The 11316-nt window shown below is 33.9% G+C and overlaps 1 protein-coding gene across 2 annotated transcripts in view; it reads left to right on the top strand.

Annotated features, from left to right (window-relative positions):
* The first annotated feature begins 4076 nt into the window (after positions 1-4076).
* Positions 4077-11316, top strand: part of LOC136988160 (serine/threonine-protein phosphatase 6 regulatory ankyrin repeat subunit A-like) — a 126030-nt gene continuing 118790 nt past the window's right edge. Inside the window, exon 1 of one of the 2 annotated variants that reach the window (XM_067285982.1) lies at positions 4077-4248. In XM_067285982.1, coding sequence (XP_067142083.1) covers positions 4222-4248 — 27 coding nt within the window. In that variant the 5' untranslated portion in view covers positions 4077-4221. The remainder of the gene's footprint in view (positions 4249-11316) is intronic. The other variant, XM_067285981.1, reaches the window with a different exon arrangement.

The raw sequence follows: 11316 nt of genomic DNA, 5'->3' as shown, positions 1-11316 counted from the left end.
TCATGATAAGCGTTTAGCGCAGTGATGATGGATTTAGAGTCGGTGCAAATTACGGAGTCGGTCTTTTTGTCTATAATATTGCCTGCAGAATTGCGAATTCCTCAGCAGTAAAAATCGTGGTCACAGAGTGAATAGTAAAGTAGGCTGTTTTGTTGTGCATAATGTCAATAAAGGCCGCCGTCACGTTGTTGTGGTGTACAGCGACGCAGCGACTGAAGATGATGGGTAAAAATATGATGTCATGGACACTTAGTAATTATGGATGTTACATGCTGATTGGCTGCGACACGAATCGAATCGCCACACGAAAATATCCGTTGTCCAAGTACTCTGTCGCCAGATTACTCGAAAGGCGATTTTACTGCGCATGAGCAGTGACGAAAGCGATTGAATCGCCTCAAAATCGCGGTAGGTAGAGAGCCAGCATTAAGGATGCGGTCAAGAAGTTGATTGCTAGCTTGGGGAAGCAAGCATTTATTTGCTGAATTTTGTTGGTAATGTTATTGGTCCTCTATTGGATCATTTTCATGTGGATTATTTTGAGGATAGATTGTAGCAAGTTATGTGGAGCTATGTAGAATGGTGGAGATAGTCTTGTGTGCTTGTATTGAGTGATAGTTGTGTTTTCTGTTTTTTGGAATTAAGTGTTGATTTTTTGTCGTCGAACTCTGAAGATTCCTTTACACTCATGGCGTTTGGGTTAATGTTACCTATGGTAGCGAACATGGCAGCTCGTCTCTGAAACAGTGGGGACGCACGTTCTAACCTAACCCAACCTATTCTAATAAATTACCATAATTATTGCCAACCAAATTATTAGAATAGGGGTAATTTATTAGAATAGGTTAGGTTATGTTAGAACGTGCGTCCCCACTGTTTCAGAGACAAGCCGCCATGTTCGCTACCATAGGTAACCTTAACCGGCGTTTGGTTTGCTTTTTATCTGTCGTGGAGAATGTCGCTGCATGTGTCTTACTAGTGTTTTCTTGGGCCGTCGATTCGGTTGATCAACTATAGTGGGTGTTTGCTTTGCTCCTCGTGTGTGTATAAAATTTATGCGTCCGCCGGCCGGCTCAATTCAAGCTCTGAATGAGACGTTTGGGACCTTATCAGTGCTGTAGAGCATATCTATAGGAGCAAAAAGTCAAAGGAACCATACCTCTAAAAGCGACCCTTCGCGAGATGCAGCCACCAAAATTGGGTCGCGTCGCTCTTCTAAGAGTATCGCGTTTAACTATTTAGCCCACGCAACTATGCCGGCTTCGAGTAGCCCACTTGACTGTTCGTGGAGTACTTGATGTTATTTAATATTTGGGGGTGTGGGGACTCGCCCCCATCCGAGCGCTGAGGTGCGAGCGATAGCGAGCACCGAAACCACAACTACATGCAGAGGATGCAGAATAGACAGTACACCGATACATGTTAAAAACTGACCTTTGAAGGCGAATATCTCGCAAAGGGTCGCATGTACATGTATGGTTCCTTTGACTTTTCTGCTCGTACAAGGGGCTCTACAATTCGGGGGTCGAAAAACCTCTCATTCGGAGCTTGAATCTTACCCGTAGGCCTCTTCTGTTGTGGTTTTGGATGTTTCTTTCTGATCTTCGTGTCTGTTTGCTGTAAATGTAGTTTGCTATCGATTGGGTTTTTGTCTATCTGTGGAGGCTGACCTTTGTATTTTAAAATAGGCTATCATCCAATTCATTATTTGATTTTATGTAGTAACAGCGCGTTTTATTTCTGTCAGTTGCTTGAAGAGGACGTCGTTTTGGGTTGTGATGACATGCTTTCCTTTACTTGCCGGTATATCATTTGATAGTAGTATAGTAGATTTTAATTTGTCACAGTAGGTCTGTTGTTTTGTTAAATTAGTTGAGGGTTTTGCGTACTTCGGTTTGCGAGCAGTCGTGACGTATTTGATGTTGCAGTATGCTATAGCCTGTTTTGTAAGCTGGGCAAGTTTTTGATATGTAGGGGTGATCACCTGAGAAGTTTATGCATTTCTGGTCTTCCGCCTAGCATGAATTATCGTCGTGATGTTGGCCGCATCATTTACATCGTTTACGCGCCGTTTCAAAACATGGTGTGCCTGAACTTGCCGCAGTCGTGGCAGAGTCTGGGGGTTTGTGGTATTCTTCTGCGGCATGCTAAGAATAATCAGGGTCTTTCTGGGATATTATTCACTATTATAGTTATTTTGACAGTTTTAGTTGCGTATTGTTGGTTGTTGTTCTTGTGCTTGAAGTGGGTTATATTGAATGGGAGGTATCCTTCGTCTTTGGTCTCGTTGAATGTTTCTCTCGCCTCATAGTTTATTTGTACTCCTTTTAAGATTGTTTGTTATATGATCTCTTGGTCGCTGGTATATCTGAATTCATGAGTTTGCTTTGTTTTCATACATGTGGGTATCCGAAGACTTGAAGTCATTGTTAAACCTATCCATATGCATTTTTAACTTTCATGATAATGGAAACCAAATCTTGTCATGATCTTCATTAGTCGGATATTACAGACCCTGGGTAACATCGAAACACGAAATAATTGTTCAAGTATTCATCTCTTCGGTCAAATTTCACTGTTAATACACGCTACACTTCGACAAGTGTTTCCAAAAAATAGTTAAAATTTTTCTTTTTCTATTGTATAGATTTACTTTTTGCCATTGAAATCATGTAACATGCTTTACTATATTTATCTTTATTTTAAAGTAACAAGACTAATTGCTTTGGTATCAAAGGGTGCTGAGGTACTAGAAAAACACCACCCTGGATATGCCCTGAGAATTATCTAAAGCATTAATATATATATATTTTAATTACCAAATTTAAAATTTGTAAACTAAAACATACTTCAATCATTTTTCTTCAAAACATAAAATGCCAACAGTGGTCGAGCGGATAAAACCACTAAACACTACTAGTTGTTTGCGAGTTCGCACCTGACCAACGTACTGGCCACGCGGAGATTTCCGGGTTTTTTTCACTTGTCTAACGTGTAAATAGGTTCCAGTTTCAGCATAAAAAGTCCTCTCGCGAGATGTCCTCTTGGCGGATCTCCCACAAGTTGTATTACCTGATTTCATCAACGAAAGCAAAATGAAATAAAAAGAGCTGCCAAGCTTACTTAACTTCAAACATGGTAATACTTCTTTTAGTTTGGTTTTCTTCAATAAGCCTTTAATCATTATTTATCTTTAATTCTTCATTATTCTTTAAGAAAATTTAAAGGATTTTCTATTTAAAACTAATTTTTTAGAAATAGTTTATTACATCCAAATATAGTAGAAATTGGTATTTTTCCATAAACTTACATAAATTTAAATTAAAATAATTGCCGTTTCTGAAGTTAAATGTTTTGATAAAATTTACAAAATTTGTATGTATATAAATCATATTAAAAAATTAATTAAAAGGAGGAGTACATCGTTACAGTCACACGCAGCTCAGATCAATAAAAATACAATATAGCATCCAATATCTATTTCTATTGTTCTTCCAACCGGATTAGTGGTTATGAAGTCACGTTGCATGAGTTGTGTTGCCTTGTTTGTAGTCTGTCCGAGAGAGCTTGTAACATGAACCAACAGAAGGATGCAAAAGCATTTTTAAAAACAAAAGTAAAGGAAGAACGAGAGAAGAGTGCACAGGATTTCTACTTCAAACTGAAAAATTTTACTCGCTTAAAAATGAAAATGGATCTCTTTTTAAATTGGAATATGAAAAATTCAGAATTTGTATTAAATTTAATTTAAAAGATTTCAAGGGTCATACAGACGAAACAAAGAACTTTCCATTAAAAAATGGACGATTGATAACCTTACTTTGAACTATTTGGTAGACATATTTATTATTATTTATATAATAATATATAATCAAAATAAATATCACGACTCGATTATTGATTTTAATCTACACGATTTGAAGTTTATTTTTCAAAAGTTTCTATCAACAAATCCTATTAATAATATATAAATATTGTGAATGAAATTAAACGTTCGTTATTGCATTTAATTATACCGTATATATAACAACTTATAATAACTAACGCCATCTATCGTTCGAGTTTTGCAGCTTTTATTTCGAACGGAAGTTCGATATCGAGATTATCATCAATGGTGCACGTGCAAACGTGCTGTGTAAGTGTATGGGCGAGGGAATGTAGAAAAGAAAACAATTCTTTACTTTGTTATTATGGATTATAAATAAACTACCTCAGATAGAAATGGTTATACACCAACTTATGAATGAGGTAATATCAATTTTTCTTTCTTTTTTTTTTGAAATATTAATAGGATTATTTTAAATATTAATGTTCATCCTTGAACTTTTATTGTGATTACTTCCTTTCGCGAATGTGTTTAAAACTTATCATTTAGTCGTTCATTTTTCTATTTTAGTTTCTCAGTCGAAAGTATAGAAAATTAATTAATTTTTGATTTTATTTTTAATATCCTAGTTTACCTTCAAATTTCTATGTATTGAATGCATACCTGTTACACTTGTTTGTATAGAGTAATATCTAATTTTGTAAAACGCATCATCATTGGCCTACACAGTTAAATATTTCAATTTCATTTGAATAATAAAACAGTTTAAAGATCTGTTTTTTTTTATTTTATTATTAATGTAAAACGTACGTAAACAAATTAAAATTGAATATTTTTAAAAAAGGATATGATTAAAAATTATATTCTCGTTATCCTCCAAACACAATGTTCATAACATCAATATTAATTTTTAGAATTAACTTGAAATGATTATTATTTTGTAATTTCTTTTCCCAGAAATAAATTATCTAAATCACGTGTAATTATTATATAATATAAATGATTTTATTGTAATTAGAATTTAAATTTTTATTTAAATTATAAATTTAAGTAATAGGAATGCATTGAAATGATTTTTGTTAAAATTTCATATTTGAATTATTCAAATATTTTAAATTTTATAGTAGAAAATGGAAAAGTCAATAAATATTGTTTCGTGTTCCTTTTAAATAATAATTCGAAATCATCAAAAACCTTTTATTTATTTATTTATTTATTTTTTTTTGGAAAAACATTATTTTAATGAAAAACAAATCTAGATGTTTTCAGTTTTTAATGATTTTCATCAGAAGTCATTAAGAAATTGTCCATTAATTACCTGCACAATTTTTCAGCCACTGTTGACTCCTCGTTCCCTGTTGTATACATTGATGAACTTTTGCAAATCTTTTTCCCTTTAATTACATGTACAGTACAATAGTTTGTGGATCTTTGATATTGAAGAAATGACTTAAAAAGTTCTCCAAATATTTTCTAGATGATAGTTTATTCATGACTAGTAAGTAGGCTTACAAGATAGGGTGACCATCTGTCTCTGATTTCTGAGAACAGCTTCTGATTTGCCCCAGAAAGGCTTCTTGTCTGTTTTTTTATTTCCTTATGATCACAGTTTTTCCACTAGCGAATGTATCCAATGTCTTCACGTTGCCAGATAACTTTTTTATGAAGTACCAATTTTTTGAGGAAATGCCAAAAAGGAGCCAAATTTTAAAACGACAAAAAATATAGCTAAAAATGTGCTTAAAGTAAATAGTTATAAAGTAAAAAACAGTTGAAAGTAAAAATTTATAAACCTTATTGAAGTGAATGACCTCAATCAAAATTAAAATGCTTAGGTCTCAGCCATGCATATGTACGGTACCCATTTGACAATACTTATACACGAAGGTTGCTACTGTGTACCCTAAAAAGTGATGATTGATGTGTGTTACCGGATTTGCCAAAAAAAATGTTTCCTGTATAAAATTGAAAAATCATGGTTATTTCTTTTTATTCTGGTATGACATGCACAATTTTAATAAATGGATAGATTTATTAATAATTAAAAATTATCTAAATATTTTTACACACAATAAATACATATCTCCCAAATTTCTCACTATTTCTCAAACTATACTCAAATTTATTCTTTTTATTTTTAATATTTAAATTGACCTGTATTTGAAGTTTTGAGAATGTTGACAGAGATTGATGTGTCATTTATAAAGTTTGAATATATTGATTTAATAGTTCCTTCAGCATTTTTCATATATCTGATGTGTCTTTTACTATATTATTTAAGTCTGTAGTTCACGCACAGCTTTGTGTAATTTTTATTTGGAATAAAAGTCAAGCTTTTGTTTCTGGCAAGTAAATGACTGTAATAAATTTAAACAATTTACTTGATAATGTTTAAGAAATAATCTTTTCAACTTAGATTTAAGTAAGTTAACTTGTTCTTTAGTATGTAAAAATTAGTGCAAAATACTAAATGGAATATTTAAAGGATACATTATAATTTTCTAATATAATGATAAAAAATTGAGTTTGATGTTGCATTTATTGTTTATTTCAAACTATAAATGTAGCATATTTCAAATATTGACAAAAAAACCTTTAAAATGCAGCTTTTTATTAACTAATCAAATGTTTTTGGCCATTTGAATGACCTTTCTCAAGAATAAAAATTAAATGCTTTTGATTTTTATAAAATGAAGTTTGTTACGGAATGATTTCGAACTTATTCATATCATGTTCAAAATCATTCCATAACAAACTTCATTTTATAAAAATTGAAAGCATTTAGATTTTTATTCCTTAGGAAGGTCATTCAAATGGCCGAAAATGTTTTATTAGTTAATAAAAAGCTACATTTTAAAGATTTTTTTCGATGTTTGATTATTATTTAACTGCAGTTTGAAAAGAGTGTAGCATATTTCATTTTACTAAATCTTATTTATGTATTTACCAATTTTTTTTTTTTGAAATGTGAATTTTGTAAGCAAAAATTATTTAGGAACTAATTAAAGAACAATTAAACATCATCATTTTAACAGGAAAAAAAAATTTATTAATTTAAATATTTTTGGACATTTCTCTATTCATTTTCTGAGATAGAAGTAAAATGACACAAAAAATTAATCTTTCAATAAGAAATGTAGAAAATTTAATAATGGAAGAGTAGAGGACAATAAGACAATTGGGTAATTACCAAAAATAAGTAGAATCTAGATTCTAGAATGTGTATTTATAATCTCTTACAAGTGCAGAGATGATATTAGTTAAACAGAATTTTATTTTATTATAAATTTAAAATTGTATTTAAAGCTTTGTTTTAAAAGTTAAATTTTTAAAAACTGTTATACAGTAGACCCCCTTATAACACGATAGAAGATACGTTCCGTGTTATATGAATTCATGTTGTACGAGTCCCTTAAATATATGAGCCAATCACAGCCTGGCACGTATGCAGTTTAGGAGCTACGGCTGTTTGAAAGGTTTTCTTCTATAAAATTAATTGATTCTAGAATAATTTGACTCAACATTTCCAAATTACGTATAATTTTTTGGGAATAATCCATATAAATTATGCTGTAAAGAAAAAATTGTTGGATTACTTACTGAGTGTGCACCGTTCGAAGACACCATTGCCTAAGCTTGTTTTCATCACGGAGCGACTCATCGAACGGCGGATGTGTTTCTTGATAAGTTATTCTTTCTGCGAAGAATTTGCTGAACTCTGGAACATAGTGGACGAGCAGCCAAAGTAGTTTGGCTGCTCGTCCACTATGGTCCAGAATCGACTAATCCTGTCTTGACACGAGTCGGCGATGACTTTTTACCGTGTTATACGAACCCAATTGCAATTTTTTCGTCGTGTTATAGGAAACCGTGTTATATGAACCCGTGTTATAGGGGGGTCTACTGTATTTATAAGATTAGATTTAGAAGTTTAATTCGTCCAATAAATTAAATATTTGAATTTAAAAAATGATTCACAGTCATATCTTTTAGAGTCAACTGAACAATGTTGCATTTTGTTTTTATGTTGCATCGTGTATTCTACAATATATTTCTGAAGATGAATATGGAAATGCTCAAGATTATCTTTTTTAATTATAGTTTTTTAACTTTATAAAAATAGTTTGAATGATTAAATTTAATGTCTTTTCATAATGAATTTTATTTCTTTTGATATTTCCTAATTCATTAATAAGTTTATAGAGATAATGTTTCTCTTTCTAAATAAGAAAAAGTCTATGGAATTTTCTGTGAAGAAATATTGTTAGGAAGCTTTAATTTTCTCTATTTCAAAGTAAAAATTAACATTTACTTCAGACTTCAGGTGCCATCTCTTATTAAAATTAATAATTATAATAATTTAAATAATTTAGATTAAACTGGAAGAAAAGAATTGGCCCGAAGCAGGGACTTGAACCCGCAACTCCCGCTTACCGTGCGGTCGTGTTGCCAGTTACGCTACCCGGATCTTCGGACCGATCTCTTCTTCCAGCATATATAAGCCAAAGACATAACCATCAACGGCTATTACGGCGCCGACTGGGGACACCTTCGTGCCCACGGCCATAAGCATTTACTCAAGGCACTCAGTCGGCCATCGCAACCCCGGCAAGGTATATATATACAAATAAACATCGTACTAAACCTAATAACATTAAGCTAATACATCGCCACCTGTCACCATTAGCTTAATGTTATCAGGTTTAGTACGATGTTTATTTGTGTGTATATATATATACCTTGCTGGGGTTGTGATGGCCGACTGAGTGTGCCTTGAGTGGATGCTTATGGCCGTGGGCACGGAGGTGTCCCCAGTCGGCGCCGTAATAGCTGTCGATGGTTGTCTTTGACTTAGGAAAGTGATATGGCAGTTTTTGGAGTGGGAAATGCATCTGCACCAATCAATGAAATCGATCAATATGAATTAGGACGCTACATTAGTAGCAATGAAGCAGTTTGGCGTATTTTCTCATTTCCAATTCATGAACATCATCCAACAGTTGTTCATTTGGCAGTACATCTTGAAAATGGACAGCGTGTGTATTTTACAACGGAGAATGTACATGCAAGAGCATTATCGCCACTGAAAACAATGTTAACTGCGTTCTTCTCATTGTGCACGGATGATTTGTTCGCAAAAACGCTACTTTACTCAGAAGTGCCAAAATACTACACATGGAATGCATCAGCGAAAAAGTTTCAACGTCGTAAACAGGGCAAACCAGTTGAAGGACATACGAATTTATATTCGTCTGATGCGTTAGGCCGTCTGTATACAGTTCATCCAAACAATCAAGAATGTTTTTACTTGTGATTACTGTTAGTTAACGTACATGGACCGAAATCCTTCCAAGAACTGAGAACAGTAAATGGTGAAGTATGTGCGACCTATCGAGAGGCTTGCCAAGAATTAAATCTTCTTGAAAACGATGCACATTGGGACACAACACTCACTGATGCATCGAACACTGCTCAACCACAGCAAATACGCACGTTATTTGCGATAATATTGACAACGTGTTTCCCATCCAATCCAAAAGATCTTTGGGAAAAATACAAAGATTACATGAGTGAAGACATCCTACATCGTTTGCGAGCAATGAATCAGTATCCGGACATGCAATTTACACCACACGTGTATAATGAGGCATTGGTTTCGATCGAGGATAAATGTTTGGCAATCGCTAACAAAGGATTGGGGCAGTTGGGAATGTGTGCACCGAATCGATCTGTAAATGACTCTTATGATCGTGATTTGCAACGTGAAACACACTTCAATGTCGATGATTTGTGTACATTTGTTGAAACGAATCTTCCAAAGTTGGTTTCAGAACAACGTGTTGTATATGACACAATAATGCAAGCAATTACATATCAAAAGGGCAGATTGTACTTCATAGATGCGCCCAGAGGTACAGGTAAAACTTTTCTCATTTCACTAATTTTGGCAACTGTTCGATCACAGAATAAAATTGTACTGGCAATTGCATCATCTGGAATTGCGGCAACACTATTGGATGGTGGTCGAACAGCGCATTCAGCACTGAAGTTGTCATTGAATTTGCAAACCACTGAGACGCCAACATGCAATATCACCAAAAATTCCGGAATGGGCAAAGTTCTCCAAACATGTAAACTTATCATATGGGACGAATGCACAATGGCTCACAAAAAAGCATTGGAAGCGCTTGATCGTACACTGAAAGATTTGAGGGGAAATGGACAGCCCTTCGGGGGAGCACTCATTTTATTGTCTGGTGATTTTCGACAAACTCTGCCAGTTATACCACGTTCAACACCTGCTGATGAACTTAATGCATGCCTCAAATCATCAGTTCTATGGCGACATGTAAAGAAATTGACTTTGAAAACCAATATGCGTGTTGAACTACAAAATGATGTATCCGCCGAACGTTTCGCAAAACAATTGCTGGATATTGGGAATGGGAAGATGGCCATAGACAGATCTACACAATGTATCACATTGCCAACAAACTTTTGTAAGATGACATCAACCAAAGACAAATTGATTCAAAAGGTTTTCCCAAATATCACGCAGAATTACAAAAATCATCAGTGGCTCAGTGCACGTGCTATATTAGCAGCTAAGAACAATGATGTCAATGACATCAACTTCAGCATTCAAAACAGAATACCAGGCGAAGCGACAACGTATAAGTCCATCGACACTGTTATGAATCAAGACGAAGTTGTCAATTACCCAACAGAATTCTTGAATTCACTAGATTTGCCAGGAATGCCACCGCACATTTTAACATTGAAAATTGGTGTGCCTATCATTCTTCTTCGAAACATCAATCCACCACAACTTTGCAACAGTACAAGACTTTCGGTGAAAAAGATGATGAACAATGTCATCGAAGCTACAATTTTAAATGGGAAATTCAAGGGGAAAGATGTACTGTTGCCACGTATTCCAATGATCCCAACAGATATGCCATTTGAATTCAAACGTTTGCAGTTGCCGGTGCGAATCGCTTTTGCAATGACCATCAACAAAGCACAGGGACAATCGTTGCAAGTGTGTGGTCTAGATTTGGAGAATCCGTGCTTCTCACATGGACAACTGTATGTGGCCAGCTCACGCGTCGGAAAACTTTCTGATTTATTTGTGTACGCACCAGACAGAAAAACAAAAAATATTGTGTATCCACAAGCACTCCAATAAATAAATAGAATTGAAACGACACTTTGAAATGTTTTCCCGATGAAAATTAATAATAACAATAAGTTTCAGTAAAAATGATAAAATGTAAATTGAATTTTATCATAACGAGTTTGCTTGAATTTCCTTTCTTCTGAAATTGCAGCAACGCGTGACAGGTAAGCTAGTATTTTATAAATGGAATGTTTGATAAATATTACTACAGTAGAGCATCAATTATCCGACTCAATTGGGGACTGGGGTTGGTCAGATAACCGAAAAGTATGAAAAAATACATTATTAGTATAGTATATCCCATGTAATT

Source organism: Centruroides vittatus, unplaced genomic scaffold (genome assembly GCF_030686945.1).
Source record: "Centruroides vittatus isolate TY-2023 unplaced genomic scaffold, ASM3068694v2 scaffold_324, whole genome shotgun sequence".
NCBI classification, from domain to species: Eukaryota; Metazoa; Arthropoda; class Arachnida; order Scorpiones; family Buthidae; genus Centruroides; species Centruroides vittatus.
Note: the sequence above shows the minus strand (reverse complement) of the source record. Positions and strands in the feature narration are given on the sequence as shown.